This window comes from Podarcis tiliguerta (genome assembly GCF_965153285.1).
Source record: "Podarcis tiliguerta genome assembly, chromosome: 3".
Lineage (NCBI taxonomy): Eukaryota > Metazoa > Chordata > Lepidosauria > Squamata > Lacertidae > Podarcis > Podarcis tiliguerta.
The window spans coordinates 114295029-114313221 of record NC_139536.1 but is presented as its reverse complement, the minus strand read 5'-3'; the positions used below and the strand labels follow the sequence as shown (position 1 = coordinate 114313221).

Genomic DNA, 18193 nt, shown 5'->3' with positions numbered 1-18193 from the left:
AGCCATTGCCAGTTCCACCGCACCCTTGGCACACGGTTTCGTTGGACTTTGTAGTGGACTTACCCTCGTCTCGTGGCTGTACCTGCCTTCTGGTTTTCTCCGACCATTTCACCAAGATGGTGCACTGCGCTCCCTGTCCATCTGTACCCACAGCCAAGGAAACTGCTCAGCTGTACCTTCAGCATGTCTTCCGCCTGCATGGCCTACCTGAGCGCGTGGTGTCCGACCGGGGCGTTCAGTTCACATCCCGGTTCTGGCAAGCACTACACCGGACCCTCGGGACGGAGGTCTGCCTCTCGTCAGCCTACCACCCACAGACCGATGGCCAGACGGAACGGGCGAACGCGGTGCTGGAGCAGTACCTCCGGTGTTACTGCAGCTACCAGCAGGATGACTGGGTCGACCACCTGGCATTGGCGGAGTTCGCCTACAATAACGCGGTGAATGCGTCCACCCAGCAGACCCCGTTCCAGGCCAGTTATGGTTATCATCCACGGCTGTTTCCAGAGGTGCTGCCGACATCCGCAGTCCCGGCGGTGACGGAGTGGCTTCAAGAGCTCCAGTCCCAGCAACAGCTTTTGGTGGAGCAACTGCACCAGGCCAAGGAAGCGTACAAGGCCCAGGCCGACCGCCACCGCCAGGTGGGGCCGGAACTTCGCGTCGGTGACCTGGTTTGGCTCTCCACTCGCCACCTCCACCCCTCTCGACCTTCGCGGAAGTTGGACGCCCGCTTCACCGGCCCGTTCCCTATCGTAGACCAAGTCTCTCCTGTGGCATTTCGTCTCCGGTTACCCGCAACCCTGAAGGTTCACCCGGTCTTCCACAGGTCCCTTTTGAGTCCGGTGGCCCCACCCGACGAGTTCCACCCGAACCGTCCCCGACCGCAGCCAGTGTTGGTTCGGGGAGAGCCTGAGTACGAGGTGGAACGCATCCTGGACTCCCGATACCGCAGGGGGAAGCTGCAGTATCTCATTGACTGGAAGGGGTACGGACCGGAGGACCGTTCCTGGGAACCAGCGGCCAACGTCCACGCACCTGCCTGCCTCCGAGAGTTCCATGCGACGTACCCCGGCAAGCCGGGTCCGGACCCTCGGTTGAGGGGGGGGCCTGGGAGGGGGGATGGTGTGATGGCCTGGGATTCCGATTCGGAGGATGAAACAGAGGAATCCCGGCCTGCACAGGAGTCCCCGCCTCCAGGGCCGGCTGAACTGGGGCCAGGCCTAGATGCTGAAGAGCCTGCACCTGTGGCAGTGCATCAGGAGCTGGTCCCAGGTGAAGCCCTTCTGGCCCCAGAGAGGCTTGACGACTCAGTGGCCACAGGTGAGCCTCCTCCAGGGCCCAGTAACCCTTCGGCCTCTCCTGATCTGCAGAGGTTTAGAGCAGAGAGGCGAAGGGAACTGGTTGCCCCCAGGAGGAGTGCTCGCCTTAAGGCCAGAGGAGGCGGGGCTCCTGGGGGCCGGGACCGCCCCTGGCCTTAGAAGAGGATAAAAGCCCAGTCAGCCCGGCCCCAGGTTGCGGGAGCAACGTCGTTGTTGGCTTCGGACCTTCCTGCGTTCTTGATCCCTGCTCGGCCTCCTGTTCCTGACTATCCGGTACTCCTGTTCCCTGCTCGGCCTCCTGTTCCCGACCATCCGGTGTACCTGTTCCCTGCACAGCCTCCTGTTCCAGCGTTCCTGTTCACCGCCCGGCACTCTGCCTCGGACCTTGCCCCTCTTCGTGTGGACTTTGCTACCCCCAAGGTACCTTACCCCCGGGACCAGCACATACTGGGTGAGATCCTATGGTCAGAAAGACTCAATAAGATGGTCCAAATGCTGGAATTTCTACTGAAGTATTGCTCACTGGACTCTTAACATATATATTCCTCCCAGGGCCCACTAGAATTTCAGTGGTACCTCGGGTTACGAATGCTTCGAGTTACGTTTTGTCGGGTTACAAATAATTTTAACCCAGACGTGAATTTTCTGAGCTCTCGGAGGCCTCGCCCCTGCCAAGTCCCAACATCCGTGGGGCCTACGCATGCTCCACAATTGGCCTCCAGCCGTGTGAGCTCTCCGAGGCCTCCGCAAATGTCGGGAGCCAAGCCAATTGTGATTGTGGAAGAGGACCCTGAGCCCCCATCCAAACAATGACTATCATCAGCGCAGGTAAGGAAAAAAATCACATTTTCATTTTGTACTGTTTTATTGATTTCAATTTTTGGTCAATGGCCTTGTTAGATAGAAAAACGTATGTAAAATTGCTGTTTTAGGGGCCGCTTTTCATTGTCTGGTTCCTGTTGAGTGTGTTTCGTTTGTTAATTGAGTCCCTCGCTGCTAATCAGAGGCTTCCTGTTGAGTCTGCCAGCTGTTGAGTCCCGAGCACCCACGCAACACAGAAATTATAGTTGGAAGTCCTGTTTTTGCTATTTTTTTGTGTGTTTTGGTTGTCTGGCTTTTTCAATTTTTTGACGTGACTTGTTCTTCATTTTATGGGACTGACTTGTGACTTCACTTTTGTGACTATGGCTTGTGATTTCATATTTGTGACTGGTTTTTGTGACTGTGTGGAACCAAGTTCAGCTACTGGTTGATTGTGTGACTGCAGAAATGGATAAAAGCCCCCATCCAAACTGACTATCATCAGTTAATTTTTTTCATCTAAAGTGCTGTCTTATTTATTTTATAATGCAGTACTGTCAGGGGTTCAGGAGCAGAGTCACAGGAGAGGGAGGAAACGGAGAGCGAGGGGGAGGAGTCGGAAGGAAATGTCAGCGACGACAGTAGTCCGAGGTCTCTGAGTCTCTCCAGTGACTCGGAGGATTCACAGAAAGGGGCCCCCATGGTCAGGGCAAGGGGAGTGCCCAGGGGGACACCTCGGGAAGAAGGGGCCAGAGGGGACTCAGAGAGTAGCAGCTGGAAATCCGGACCAGCGTCCCCCCCAGAGTGCAGTAGGGGGGAGGAGTCCAAGGCATCGGGATCAGGGAGCGCGCAGGCAGAGGGAGAACGTGAGGCAGGAGTGACCACACCCTCGTCAGGGAGCGAGGAAACGGTCATCCGGAAAGTTAAACGCGCGCACGCGCCAAGTTCAAATGTACAGGAGGGCGGCAAGGTCGGCAGCCCGGGTAGGGAGCCAGGTCCTAAAGCCCGCCGAAGAGAGGAGGAGGAGTCAGAGGGGTCAAGCTCTGCGTCGGAAGAGTCCAGGAGGAATGAGACCCCGGGGGGTAGTAAGACCCAGAGGAAGAGAGAGAGAAGGAAGAGGTGGAGTAAGATTAGAGTCTTAAACTGGTGCACAGGGGGCGGAGACCCAGACAGAGCTTCGCCGGTCTAAAGTCCAGACGTAGAGCTGGGACGCTGAGACTTGTAAATGGAGACTATTCTTCAATAAAGACTTTGATACTGTACTATCGGCTAGCGTTGGTCCTTGGTGAGCTGGGACCCGGAGCCAGCTCTGACAAGTACAATGATTATTGTCTCCATTTTATGGATCAATGGTCTCGATAAACAGTAATATTCGTGTTAAATTGCTGTTTTAGTGTTGTTGTTTTTCATTGTCTGGAACCGATCGATCCACTTTCCATTGCTTTCAATGGGAAAGTGCGCTTGAGGTTAAGAACGCTTCAGGTTAAGAACGGACTTCCGGAACAAATTAAGTACTTAACCTGAGGTACCACTGTACCTGCTCTGATACCGTGGTAACCGCCTGTCAACACCTGAGCCTCCTGCCACCAGATGCAGAAAAGCATGTGCTTAAAATGGCTGTAATCTACCCAGGGACCTTACAGATCAAGAGCAACTATAAATAAAAGACATCATCATCAGCTAAACCACAATGTTGCACAAGCCAAGAGGAAGTATATCACACAAGTTTGTCTACGGAGCAAATAGTTCCAGAGATGACTGACAGAAGAGGGCCATGCTGCATAGTGCAGAAAATTGCACACACACACACACACACACACACACACACCAAAATATTTGTGCAGTATTTCCCCAAGAACATCTCCCTATGTTGCTGGCACCAGTATATTAATTAACTAAACTAGCTACGCACACATGCCGAATAACAGAATATTTGTAAAGAAGGAGCTCAGGAGGTTCTGAGACTATCTCAAAAATTTCTCACTAGTTCAACAATTACACAAGAGGATTTCTTAACAGTTGTTTGGGTTCCTTCCAACTCTCCAGTTCTGTGATTCTATAATGTTGTTTTAAGGCTGAACATTGGACCTCCCAAGTATTCAAAAGAGGTTGAACCGGCTGAACAATGTTTTCATTTCGGGAAGAAAACACCCCTGCTCAAGTAAGTATAGAGGGATGCGGGTGGCGCTGTGGTCTAAACCACTGAGTCTCTTGGGCTTGCTGATTCAAAGTTTGGCAGTTCGAATCCCCATAACAGGGTGAGCTCCCGTTCCTCTGTCCCGACTCCTGCCAACCTAGCAGCTCAAAAGCATGCCAGTGCAAGTAGATAAATAGGTACCACTGCGGAGGGAAGATAAACGGCATTTCCATGCACTCTGGCACTTGTCATGGTGCTCTGTGCACCAGTAGCAGTTTAGTCCTGCTGGCCACATGACCCAGAAAACTGTCTGTGGACAAACGCCAACTCCTCGGCCTGAAAGCGAGATGAGTGCCACAACCCCATAGTCACCTTTGACTGGACTTAACCATCCAGGAGTCCTTTACCGTACCTTTAAAGGGAAAGCTAAATCATCAAGCGTAGACTGCAGTGAAGTCTGGGGGAAAGTGGAAGGCATTCCATTGAATGAAATGATTCACTAGAGACAGTGCCTAGGATGATAAATTTGCTGCTCATTTCAGCCATTGTCCTTGATCAAACTATGTTGTGACTTTCACAGTAATCGCTTCAGAAATTTGCTCACTGAAAAGAAATGGATTGGACTGAACAGATTCCAGCATTGTTCCTGCTCATCCTTACAATTATATTCATTTGGGAATGGGGCAGTTTCTGGAATAGGAGCTCCAAAAATCTCCCACCAGGTCCGACACCTTTACCACTTGTTGGGAATCTCCACATGATGGATCTGAAGAGACCTTACAGAACAATGTTAAAGGTAACGCTTTCTGTTCTTTCTGCAGCAAGGCAAAGATTCTGTGGATCTTTTTAGGCCAGGTAGATGTCAGTGTTCCATCTCATATATGCAAAAATGATAAAACTATGTCAAGTATGGATTATTCATTTTTTCTTCCTTTTGCTGTTATGGTTTAGGCTGATAGTTGATCTGTGCAGTGGAGGGTCTGGGTCACTGGAGGAGGGGAATAGGAATGCCACAACCAGCCTTATGTGCAAAAATTAGCTGCAAAATTATTAAATACGCTCTTAGAATCCAGTCAAGTTTTCACAATCATCTAACGTGAAACAAAACAAAGTATTTATATTGCTGAATGTGGGCTTTTAAGTGTGCCTATGTATCAATTTTTTTTATGTCTAAAATTATGTTCTTATTGAGAATGTTCATCTCTTCGCAACACCCACAGTTCCTAGGATTCTTTGGGCAGGTGAAAAAATGTGCATTAGATTAAATCTAGATTAAGTCTAGATTAAGTCGGTGTTTCCGTGTGCTGCGATGGTGCTGGCTCGTCAAAGCAGCTTCGTCACGCTGGCCACGTGACCCGGAAGTGTCTTCGGACAGCGCTGGCTCCCGGCCTCTTAAGCGAGATGAGCGTGCAACCCTAGAGTCGGACACGACTGGCCCGTACGGGCAGGGGTACCTTTACCTTTACCTTAGATTAAGTCTCCAGTGTCATTTTAGTTAAAGGCAATATTGGAAAGCACTGGCACTCCCCGGGGGAAACAGAGGAGCCTACAATTCTATGATTCTAACTTTCCATTTGTTAAGGAAGGAAAATTCACATCAGTTTTCAGCTTTAATTGCTTTCGGTTTCCGCCAAATAAAATAAAGGACCTGCAGAATTTGCCATCCTACTGCACTTTCTTCTTAATAATTTGAGGTTGCTCCTCTTGCTAAAGGCGCCCACGTGATGGGCAATGCTTAGACATTTAAAGTTGATGAATTATACCATGAAACCATGTAAATGAAATCAGTTTTTATTTCAGATCTGTGACAGTATGTCTGTATGTTTGGGGGGTTTATTTGATGTTTCTCTCTTTTGGTCATTGAACTCCAGTTGTCAAAAGAACATGGCCCCATCTTCCGCATCCAAATGGGATTCCAGAAAATGGTGGTGCTGACAGGGTATGAGACAGTCAAGGAGGCTCTGGTGAATCAGGCGGACGCATTTGCAGAGAGACCCACCATCCCAATTTTTGAGGAGTTTACAAGGGGCTTTGGTGAGGCCTTTGCTTCTGTATTATAGCTTGTGCTGTTTGTGAAATTTAGTTATCATAGCAATATAGAATCTGTGCCAAAAGGTTCATAGAACTGATTCTTACTTTCAATTATAGCTTGGAGGACAGCCTGCCAATCAACCACTGTAGCTGCAGCCATTGGATGGATAACGTCAGATGTCTTTGTCACTGCCAGCAAAAGAGTAGTGTTGAGGGAATAGGAGAATCTGGTCATAAGATAATGTACCCTTACAGCTGAAGGGCCGTAAATTGGAGAACCCCCTCTCCAATCGTTTCCTGAGGGTACAACCCATAGGGATATTACTGAAGTTCTGGAGAATGTGTGTCTTATCAGAGACCGGAAGAGGGACCAGCTGAGAGGCATCCTCAGTTCCTCAGAAGAAGGGTGAGATAAGCCAAAACATATTATTGTAGCCATGATAACTTGAAACTTGATCTCTGCTCTTCAGGCGTTGTTTTTTCACATGGTGAAAACTGGAAAGCGATGCGGCGGTTCTCACTAAGCACATTACGGGACTATGGCATGGGGAAAAGGTCCATAGAGGACAGAATTGTGGAAGAATGCAGTGTCCTGATTAAGACATTTGAATCTTACCAAGGTGGGTTAGTGTTTCCCTCTCCTGCTCCAGGGCAAAACAACACTACATTAGATGCCCACAATATTGTGTTGTATACATATTGCTAACTCTCAGAGCTATAGTAACCAGGATTCCCTGTGAAGAAGTAACCAATCTGCAGTGTTCAGGTCAGTGTGAGGTAATGCTGGCCTCTGTCCCTCTTTCCTGTCCTCCCTCCTATGATCCCCTCTCGCATCTCTGCCTTCCAAAGGCTTGCACAGCTGTTTGTTGCAGCAGCCCTGGCTACAAGCACCCCAGGTGAAGGGTGCCTTTAGGGCAGTCTAGGGGTTTGCCAGGAGCTGATGTGGTTCCGCCAGTCCACCAGCCCTTGATGTTGTGAATGGACAGGCAAGTGGGAGGCTAGGCAGACAGGCACTGCACTGGCCTTTATTGTGCTTGCTGTGTGCAAGGCCTGCCTGGGAGCTGAGTGTACAGTGCCGAAGGGAGCCTTTTCCCCATTCAGGCCTGGTGGCACCCACTGCTACCACTGCTGCCTCCCAAGGCATGTAAAGGTGCTGGCTTCACATTCCCCTTCGTCCTGTCTCCGTCAGGCCACTAAGGCTGGGGCGTTGTCTTCCTAGGCCCTTGTGGGGCAGCATGAGGAGGCACCTCTCTTTGGGGCAGGGGGTGGCTCAGAAACCAGGGGTGGCTGTGGCGGCTGCCTAGAGGACTCCCACGGAGAGCAGAGAGGAGAAGAGGTTGAGGGAACACTTCATGAGGGAGGGTGTTTGGAAAAGGGTGAGAGGCCACTGGCTCTGCAGGCAAGGGGTGACATAACTGGCTCCTGAGGCTTGGAGTGCATTTGCCCCCCCAGGAAAACCACAGAAAGAATGTAGCTGGTCAAGGGAGTCATGGACTCAAACGGGATGAAGACCTCTGCATAGGTATATTCTGCCCATGACTCTTTTTAGCGTTTCTTAACTCAGATATCTTCACGTACACTAGAATTTAGGATCAGTTTCTAAGATAAATGTGCTCTATACATCGGTATACCCTGTATGGACCAGCTGCATATTCCTGCATTGCAGGGGGTTGGACTAGATGATCCTTAGGGTCCCTTCCAACTCTACAGTTCTGTGATTCTGTGATTCTGGTAGGCTGACACTGGGAACCTAAGGCAGAGAAGAGCAATTCTACTTGGTATTTCATCTGAGCATTGTTTAATATTTATGTATAGGACAACCATTTGAAACCACCACAATTATGAATGCCGCTGCTGCCAATATCATAGCATCCATCCTACTAAACAAGCGATTTGAATACGAAGACTCCACATTTAGAAAACTTCTAAAGATGGTCAATGAAAATATCCGGCTTTTTGGAAGCCCCTCTGTCATGGTAATCTAAGCTTTTTCAAATGGAAAAGAAATAGTTGGTTGTATTCACTGAATACTCAATGTGTGTGCAATTCCATATTGATAAGGATTCACTTAAAAACTCATTTTGAGAAATATGAGTTGCTTTCAGACCATTTTAAAAAAGCAGTCTTCCCCCCATTTATTATTTTCCTTCATATAATTGGATATTCTGCTTAAAATATAATAGCTAGATAACTTAAACCATAATTGACTTTTTGTATACAGTATTGATGCCCCTGGCCACTACTGGTCTAAGTATATGGTATTGTCCACATCTGAGCAAACTAATCCACAAGTACAAGGGGACTCCATAACTACAACAGCACATAAGAAAATGGCCCTCCAGCCTTGGCCTCTAAAGGATATTGACTCAACGCTGCTCCAACCCAAATACATTATTGTTCTGTGTCATTGTTTATTCCTCTGTGGAAGATGAGATATTTGGAGTACCACCTGAGAATTAAGCACTGGGCTTTTCTCTTTGTCATATTTTATCCTTACAGCTGTATAATGTATTTCCTGCTCTTGGCTCGCTTTTGGGAGCTCATAAGACTCTCCTTCACAACAGAGATGAGATGCAGGCCTTCATAAATGCCACCTTCATACAACACCTCAGAGATCTGGATGAAAATGACCAAAGGAGCTTCATTGATTCATTTCTTCTGAAACAGCAAGAGGTAATGGAGTCCTTTAAGCCCGCCAATAATGTTTTTCGATATTGTCAAAAGTTGAAATATTCACATTTTAGAAATACATTTCCATGTGTGCTGGTGTCTAATATACTCTGCACGTTTTATTTTATTTTTCCTCTGTAAAGCTTTGGCTAATATACGGAGTCTGTGATATGATTGCTTGCAGGGCTGTTTTCCACTCGGACCCCCTCTCCTCTCAAAAGAAAAAGAAAAAATCAACCTTTGAGATACGGTAGCTCAGTTGGTTGGAACACGATGCTGCGGACGCCAAGGTTGCAGATTCGATCCCTGTAAGGAACAGCTGCAGTCCTACACTGCACATGTTTGGAACAGATGATCCTCAGGGTCCTTCCAACTCTATGATTCCATGATTCCAAGACTAGTCCAACACGTCATGTCCCCCCCCCCCAGTATTTCTTTTGCACCATGCTCCTTTCTTCTGCCTGTGACATGCTTTCATGGAGAAAAGAGATTTGAGTGTGCTGGCTGTGTATGATTTTTCTGCTTTCCTAGACAGCTTCTCTGTTCTTTCCATTCCAGTGAGTGCCCTCCCAGCCCTTGGCTAGCTTCTTTGATATCTGCACATGGAATTTGCTTGTCACCTTGTTATAGCCAGTTCTTTCTCTTTACACCCCAGGAGAAGGACAAGCTGAATGGATATTTCAACACTGAAAACCTAAAAGCAGTTGTGAGTAACTTATTTTCTGCTGGCACAGAGACCACTGCTACCACACTGCGCTGGGGACTGTTACTAATGATGAAATATCCTGAAATTCAGAGTGAGTGCTTTTCATTGGTTTGGCTCCCATTACCCTAGCTAGCATATCTTGATTCCAGTTATACATAACTATCTGGGGGCCCAGGAAGCTGGGGGGCTGAGCCCCACCATTCTCAATGAGGGGGACGGCCCCCCTCAATATTCCACAATCGGGTGGGCCTTGTTGGGCCTAGTTTCACTGTCTGAGATCACACATGTCAGCCCCCCCAATGTTGGGTGTAACCATGCTGACTTTTGCTTCCTACATAACTATAAGCAAATTCTCAGGTGACTAGCATCTTCCACAACTTTGCCTTATGTTGTTAGATTGTGCTAGATCAGGCAGTCCCATTGCATAATTAGCTGTCAGTTACTCCAGGAAATCTGAAGATATGAGTTGGTGGCAAACATATGCTTTTGAGTTTGGCATTGGGGGGGTGTGGACAAAAAAAACAACCAATGAGTTTTTTTAACAAAAAAATTCCCCCTCCACTGCCCCCAGATAAGGTCCAAGAAGAAATTGCAAAGGCAGTTGGATCTTCTCAACCAAGGATTGAGCACCGAACCAAAATGCCATATGTAGATGCAGTGATCCATGAGATCCAGAGATTTGCTGACGTTAGCCCAACAAATATTCCACATGCCACCACTGTGGATGTTACCCTCAAAGGCTACTTCATTCCAAAGGTAACCACTTTGATTAAACTGCATTCTTTGCTCTGCTGACTGCAATCAGTTTCTTCATTAATTAGGACATTATACTTTAGGCTAACCCTGGGAGCAGGCCCCACTGACCTCCTTGTAAAGTAGGGGGCCCTTGCCCCCCTGGGGCCCCTGTTGGAGCCCCAGTTCCCTAGTCTGGGCCTACTTGCTTCTTCCTTCCTCACTGCATACAGGTCTTTATTGAGTTATCCCAGAAAAGTTGGGCAAGGGGCTCAGTCAACTATTCTCTCAGTCCAGTCCAGTTCTGCTGGATCTCTCGGCGGCCTTTGACACCATCGACCACAACATCCTTCTCGACTGTCTAGAGGGGCTGGGAGCTGGGGGCACTGTCATACAGTGGTGCCGCTCCTTCCTCCTGGGCCGTGTCCAGAAAGTGGTGTTGGGGGATGAGTGTTCAGACCCCTGGGCTCTCACTTGTGGGGTGCCTCAGGGTTCCATCCTCTCCCCCATGCTTTTTAATATCGATATGAAGCCGCTGGGAGAGATCATCAGGGGGTTTGGGCTGGGTGTTCATCAGTATACAGATGACACCCAGCTCTACCTCTCCTTTAAATCAGAACCAGTGAAGGCGGTGAAGGTTCTGTGTGAGTGCCTGGAGGCGGTTGGAGGATGGATGGCGGCTAACAGATTGAGGTTGAATCCTGACAAGACAGAAGTACTGTTTTGGGGGGACAGGGGGCGGGCGGGTGTGAGGGATTCCCTGGTCCTGAATGGGGTAACTGTGCCCCTGAAGGACCAGGTGGGAGTCATTTTGGACTCACAGCTGTCCATGGAGGCGCAGGTTAATTCTGTGTCCAGGGCAGCTGTCTACCAGCTCCACCTGGTACGCAGGCTGAGACCCTACCTGCCCGCGGACTGTCTCACCAGAGTGGTGAGTGCTCTAGTTATCTCCCGCTTGGACTACTGCAACGCGCTCTACGTGGGGCTACCTTTGAAGGTGACCCGGAAACTGCAATTAATCCAGAATGTGGCAGCTAGACTGGTGACTGGGAGTGGCTGCTGAGACCACATAACACCGGTCCTGAAAGACCTACATTGGCTCCCAGTACGTTTCCGAGAACAATGCAAAGTCTTGGTGCTGACCTTTAAACCCTCAAACGGCCTCGGCCCAGTATACCTGAAGTATATCTCCACCCCCATCGTTCAGCCCGGACACTGAGATCCAGTGCCAAGGGCCTTCTGGCGGTTCCCTCATTGCAAGAAGTAAGGTTACAGGGAACCAGGCAGAGGACCTTCTCAGTAGTGGCGCCCACCCTGTGGAACACCCTCCATTCAAATGTGAAGGAAATAAGTAGCTATCCTATCTTTAAAAGACATCTGAAGGTAGCCCTGTTCAGGGAAGTATTTAATATTTAAGGCTGTATTGTTTTTATTACTTGATTGTGAGCCGCCCAGAGTGGCTGGGGAAATTCAGCCAGATGGGCGGGGTATAAATAAATTATTATTATTATTATTATTATTATTATTATTATTATTATTATTATTATTACTGTTTAAGGAGTTAATGGTATATAATCTCTGCTTTATAATGCGGATTGTTTCTTGCTTTTTTTAAAAAAAGACATTGAGGACTATACCATAACGATTTGCTTGACAGCCCATATCCATTTTTAAAATAGCTCTTGCTTTTCCTTTGCAGGGGACTCAGATCATGCCACTATTGACCTCCGTGCTGCATGATGAATCTCAGTGGGAAAAACCATACCAATTTTATCCTGAGCACTTTCTTGACTCTGAAGGAAAGTTCATAAAGAGAGATGCATTCATGCCTTTCTCTGCAGGTAACTCATTTTCTGTCTATTTATACATTTCCAATGTGAGCTTAATCAACAGGCCATCCTAAGTATATTAACAGAAAATAAAACTTGGATGGAAGGCACAATCCCAAACTGTCATTTAGAACTGCAATAAGATACGCAACATCATTCATTTTCAGTAGGGCAACTTCTGGGCCAGTGGCCAAATGGGACTCTTCAAGGCTCTCTAACCACCCTCAGAACTTCCCCCAGGCCTTGGCTTTCAGTGGACCTGCTCTGTGTTCCCCTCGTGGGCTTTGCCTGGCCGGAATGTGCCATTGATCTATGATAATGCCACCTGCTTGCTGTGGTGGAGAATGGATACAGGCTGTTTGGAGGATTAGGGTACAAGAAACTCTCAGACCGTGGGCTGAAAAACATCCGCTCCCCTTGGTTTTCAGCCCTGTAGAATGCTTCTTGCTGGGAGTTCATCTTCTGCATACTTGCCAACATTCCTCAGATGAAAATCAGGACATTTTTCATAGTCATCCAACTCACCCTCCTCGAAAGACCATTTGTGGTGCCCCCCCCTTTCAGAAGAAGGTCGGGTGCCTTCATTTCTAAACCAACAGGACTCAGGACACGCACCCTCCACTGTCCTGAGAAAACCCCTTAGCCCCAATCTGATTTTATTCTTTTGGTAGATTTACAAAAGGAAAAACACACACCGATAAACACATTTTAGAAAGAGGCAAGATTAGGCATGGATGCACCAAGCATATTTTAATAAATCCAGACTCCTTGTGCTCCATTCTGCTGCCCTCTGCCTCCCCCTCAGAGCCACTGCATCATCACGCAAGGCCTCAACAGCCAAATCCTCTCCTCCAGCAGCCGCTATAGAGGGTCAAGCGCTGGCTCATCCTTCTCCCCAAGCTCAGCAGCAGAGCATGCATTGTGGGACTGTCACTGGAGAATTGGGAGACTTGGAGAACATGCATTTCTTCAAGATTAGTGTTCATTCTTGTTGCATTTTGTTGTTTAGTCGTTCAGTCGTGTCCGACTCTTCGTGACCCCCTGGACCAGAGCACGCCAGGCACTCCTGTCTTCCACTGCCTCCCGCAGTTTGGTCAGATTCATGTTTGTAGCTTCGAGAACACTGTCTCACCATCTCGTCCTCTGTCGTCCCCTTCTCCTTGTGCCCTCCATCTTTCCCAACATCAGGGTCTTTTCCAGGGAGTCTTCTCTTCTCATGAGGTGGCCAAAGTATTGGAGCCTCAGCTTCACGATCTGTCCTTCCAGTGAGCACTCAGGGCTGATTTCCTTCAGAATGGATGCATTTGATCTTCTTGCAGTCCATGGGACTCTCAAGAGTTTCCTCCAGCACCATAATTCAAAAGCGTCAATTCTTCGGCGATCAGCCTTCTTTATGGTCCAGCTCTCACTTCCATACATCACTACTGGGAAAACCATAGCTTTTACTATACGGACCTTTGTTGGCAAGGTGATGTCTCTACTTTTTAAAATGCTGTCTAGGTTTGTCATTGCTTTCCTCCCAAGAAGCAGGCGTCTCTTAATTTCGTGGCTGCTGTCACCATCTGCAGTGATCATGGAGCCCAAGAAAGTAAAATCTCTCACTGCCTCCATTTCCTCCCCTTCTATTTGCCAGGAGGTGCTGGGACCAGTGGCCATGATCTTCGTTTTTTTGATGTTGAGCTTCAGACCATATTTTGCGCTCTCCTCTTTCACCCTCAATAAAAGGTTTTTTAATTCCTCCTCACTTTCTGCCATCAAGGTTGTGTCATCTGCATATCTGAGGTTGTTGATATTTCTTCCAGCAATCTTAATTCCGGCTTGGGATTCATCCAGCCCAGCCTTTCGCATGATGAATTCTGCATATAAGTTAAATAAGCAGGGAGACAAGATACAGCCTTGTCGTACTCCTTTCCCAATTTTGAACCAATCAGTTGTTCCATATCCAGTTCTAACTGTAGCTTCTTGTCCCACATAGAGATTTCTCAGGAGACAGATGAGGTGATCAGGCACTCCCATTTCTTTAAGAACTTGCCATAGTTTGCTGTGGTCGACACAGTCAAATGCATAGTCAATGAAGCAGAAGTAGATGTATTTCTGGAACTCTCTAGCTTTCTCCATAATCCAGTGCATGTTTGCAATTTGGTCTCTGGTTCCTCTGCCTCTTCTAAATCCAGTTTGCACTTCTGGGAGTTCTCGGTCCACATACTGCTTGAGCCTTCCTTGAAGAATTTTAAGCATAACCGTGCTAGCGTGTGAAATGAGTGCAATTGTGCGGTAGTTGGAGCATTCTTTAGCACTGCCCTTCTTTGGGATTGGGATGTAGACTGATCTTCTCCAATCCTCTGGCCACTGCTGAGTTTTCCAAACTTGCTGGCATATTGAGTGTAGCACCTTAACAGCATCATCTTTTAAAATTTTAAATAGTTCAGCTGGAATACCATCACTTCCACTGGCCTTGTTATTTGTAATGCTTTCTAAGGCCCATTTGACTTCACTCTCCAGGATGTCTGGCTCAAGGTCAGCAACCACACTACCTGGGGTGTACGAGGCATCCATATCTTTCTGGTATAATTCCTCTGTGTATTCTTGCCACCTCTTCTTGATGTCTTCTGCTTCTGTTAGGTCCTTACCACTTTTGTCCTTTATTATGGTAATCTTTGAACGAAATGTTCCTTTCATATCTCCAATTTTCTTGAACAGATCTCTGGTTCTTCCCATTCTGTTGTTTTCCTCTATTTCTTTGCATTGCTCATTTAAGAAGGCCTTCTTGTCTCTCCTTGCTATCTTTTGGAATTCTGCATTCAATTTCCTGTATCTTTCTCTATCTCCCTCGCATTTTGCTTGCCTTCTCTCCCCCGTTATTTGTAAGGCCTCATTGGACAGCCACTTTGCTTTCTTGCATTTCCTTTTCATTGGGATGGTTTTCGTTGCTGCCTCCTGTATAATGTTTCGAGCCTCCATCCATAGTTCTTCAGGCACTCTGTCCAGCAAATCTAAATCCTTAAACCTGTTCCTCACTTCCACTGTGTATTCATAAGGGATTTGGTTTAGATTGTATCTTACCGGCCCAGTGGTTTTTCCTACTTTCTTCAGTTTAAGCTTGAATTTTGCTATAAGAAGCTGATGATCTGAGCCACAGTCAGCTCCAGGTCTTGTTTTTGCTGACTGTATAGAGCTTCTCCATCTTTGGCTGCAGAAAACGTAATCAATCTGATTTCTATGCTGCCCATCTGGTGATGTCCATGTGTAGAGTCGTCTCTTGTGTTGTTGGAAAAGAGTGTTTGTGATGACCAGCTTGTTCTCTTGACAGAACTCTATTAGCCTTTGCCCTGCTTCGTTTTGAATTCCAAGACCAAATTTGCCAGTTGTTCCTTTTATCTCTTGATTCCCTACTTTAGCATTCCAATCCCCTATAATGAGAAGAACATCCTTCTTTGGTGTCACTTCTATAAGGTGTTGTAAGTCTTCATAGAATTGGTCAATTTCAGTTTCTTCAGCACCAGTAGTTGGTACATAAACTTGGATTATTGTTATGTTAAAAGGTCTGCCTTGGATTCGTATCGAGATCATTCTATCATTTTTGAGATTGCATCCCAGTACAGCTTTCACCACTCTTTTGTGGACTATGAGGGCCACTCCATTTCTTTTGCGGGTTTCTTGCCCACAGTAGTAGATATGATGGTCATCCAAACTGAATTCGCCCATTCCCGTCCATTTTAGTTCACTGATGCCCAGGATGTCAATATTTATTCTTGCCATCTCATTTTCGACCACATCCAACTTACCCAGGTTCATGGTTCTTACATTCCAGGTTCCTATGCAATATTTTTCTTTACAGCATTTGACTTTCCTTTCGCTTCCATGCATATCCACAACTGAGCGTCCTTTCGGCTTTGGCCCAGCCGCTTCATCAGCTCTGGATCTACTTGTACTTGTCCTCCGCTCTTCCCCAGTAGCATGTTGGACGCCTTCCAACCTGAGGGGCTCATCTTCCAGCGTCATAACTTTTATATGCCTGTTGTCTTTGTCCATGGAGTTTTCTTGGCAGGGATACTGGAGTGGCTTGCCGATTCCTGCTCCAGGTGGATCACGTTTGGTCAAAACTCTCCACTATGACCTGTTCATCTTGGGTGCCCTGCTCGGCATAGTTCATAGCTTCTCTGAGTTCTTCAAGCCCCTTCGCCACGGCAAGGCAGTGATCCATGAAGGGGTTTGCATTTTAGAATGGTATTATTATGAAATTTCAAACAGTAAGCAGTTTGATGCATTCCATTATAGATAAGCCAATAAAATGTTATTTAGTAAGCCATGAACCCAGTTTCAATCCTGCTTGTGCTTCCTTACAGGTCGGAGAGCATGTTTAGGTGAGAATCTTGCCAAAATGGAGCTCTTCCTCTTCTTTACAAGCCTCCTGCAGAGATTCACATTCCAGCTACCTCCTGGAACATCTGAAGATGACCTGGACCTTACCCCTGGTGTTGGGTTATCAACACCACCCATGCCTCACCAACTCTGTGCTCTGCCACGTTCATAAGACGCAAATTTCATGGGTTGCTTATCCTCCCTGTGTGTGCAATGCAAGCCTTTTTAAAAACACCCTTATTAACCATGGACATTTTGGTTCAGTAGACTTCCAGTCGGATTGGCTTATGCTGTGTCACAAAACTTGTGTTGCACACTTATGTTCTGCTTAATGTTTATAGTAAATATGATTTTGTGTTAATTGTAGTGCTTTAGTTCAGCCTAGGAATTTAATTTTGAAATTTATTTGATTCTCTTCCGGGAAAAACATACCTACTATAATATATATACCAGTAATATATATAATGTATATATTTTGTGTCAAGCCACTTCATTCCTTGTGTATTTTATTGTGTCATCATGTGCTTCTAAGTGACGGGCACTTTTAAAAACAAAGATTTAAGCAATGGATGGTCAAAAAGGAGTAGTCAAATGCACTCTGATGAAGAGGCTCAGATTTTAACTGAGGGCCGCAGGTATAGCAAGTCTACAGGTAACAAAATAGATTAAGTCTTTCCATGTGAAAAGAGCAATGATAAATTCCACTGGTTTTTTAAATTTACATCAGGAATTTGATTAAGAACATTAAAAACTTTCTGTGTAGAAATCCTGTTTTAAAAATTTGGGTGGGTATGGAAAAACTGGATGGGAGATGCTGTGATCACTAGGCTTAAACTATTGTGCTTTCTTTGAATAGTTAACACTGGTGGTGTTTTTATTGCTGACCTACTCCTGCCTCCAGCTCCTGCCAGCTTATGAGGACTGAAGGTCTCCACCTTCCCACTGCCCTCTAAGGCCCCTCCCCCAGCAGCCTACAGCTCCATCACCTTGCATCTCATGACTTTGCCATCTTCATTTCTCTCCATGTTCTGGGTGACCAGGGAGAAGGGAGCTGGTCGCAGCAGGAGGGGGAGACTCCCTGGATGAGGCAGGCTTCTCACTTCCCACCACAACATGTACAGAAACAGTCTTCTTGACTGTTGGACCCAGTATTGGTCCAATCCATTTAATTAACTAAACTAATGTCCTAGTGGTGGATTTCTTACATGAATAGCAAAAAATTGGTATGCGGTACTCAAAGGACAGTGAAAATCTGATGTAACTTTTCAATGCTCTCTTGCAAGTTGTAATCCACTAATCCAGGACGATTTCAAAATGCTACTCTTTCTACCTTGCATCATTAAGTGCAATTGAATGTTGCAGTTTATCCTGTATTGAGTCTCTGTAGGTTTCAAGAGGTTAAACCAGTTTAGTAAAGTTTTTGTTTGAGGAGATAAAGGTAAAGGGACCCCTGACCATTAGGTCCAGTCGTGACCGACTCTGGGGTTGCGGCGCTCATCTCGCTCTATTGGCTTCCGGGTCATGTGGCCAGCATGACTAAGCCGGTTCTGGCGAACCAGAGCAGCGCACGGAAACGCCGTTTACCTTCCCACCAGAGCGGTACCTA

The 18193-nt window shown here is 47.0% G+C and overlaps 1 protein-coding gene across 3 annotated transcripts; it reads left to right on the top strand.

The window, feature by feature from the left end:
• The first annotated feature begins 3812 nt into the window (after positions 1-3812).
• Positions 3813-16992, top strand: LOC310675187 (cytochrome P450 2K6-like). 3 transcript variants are annotated; one of them, XM_083435415.1, is made up of 10 exons: positions 3813-4281; positions 4838-5053; positions 6129-6291; positions 6759-6908; positions 8104-8264; positions 8788-8961; positions 9614-9755; positions 10236-10420; positions 12096-12237; positions 16572-16992. In XM_083435415.1, the coding sequence occupies exons 2-10, from the start codon at positions 4871-4873 to the stop codon at positions 16757-16759; spliced, it is 1488 nt and encodes a 495-aa protein (XP_083291541.1). In that variant the 5' UTR covers positions 3813-4281; positions 4838-4870; the 3' UTR covers positions 16760-16992. The 3 variants fall into 3 exon arrangements, with proteins under 3 accessions (XP_083291541.1, XP_083291540.1, XP_083291542.1); XM_083435414.1 differs by having other exon boundaries at positions 4259-4301; positions 4684-5053; XM_083435416.1 differs by lacking the exons at positions 3813-4281; positions 6759-6908 and having other exon boundaries at positions 4767-5053.
• The last annotated feature ends 1201 nt before the right edge of the window (positions 16993-18193 follow it).

What these genes read in the sequence shown, in the direction of transcription:
- LOC310675187 (XM_083435415.1), top strand. Translation starts at nt 4,871, where the DNA reads ATGGATTGGACTGAACAGATTCCAGCATTGTTCCTGCTCATCCTTACA. An exon ending in CTTACAGAACAATGTTAAAG is followed by an intron (nt 5,054 to 6,128) that starts GTAACGCTTTCT and finishes ATTGAACTCCAG; the next exon opens with TTGTCAAAAGAACATGGCCC. An exon ending in TTCTTCTGAAACAGCAAGAG is followed by an intron (nt 8,962 to 9,613) that starts GTAATGGAGTCC and finishes TTTACACCCCAG; the next exon opens with GAGAAGGACAAGCTGAATGG.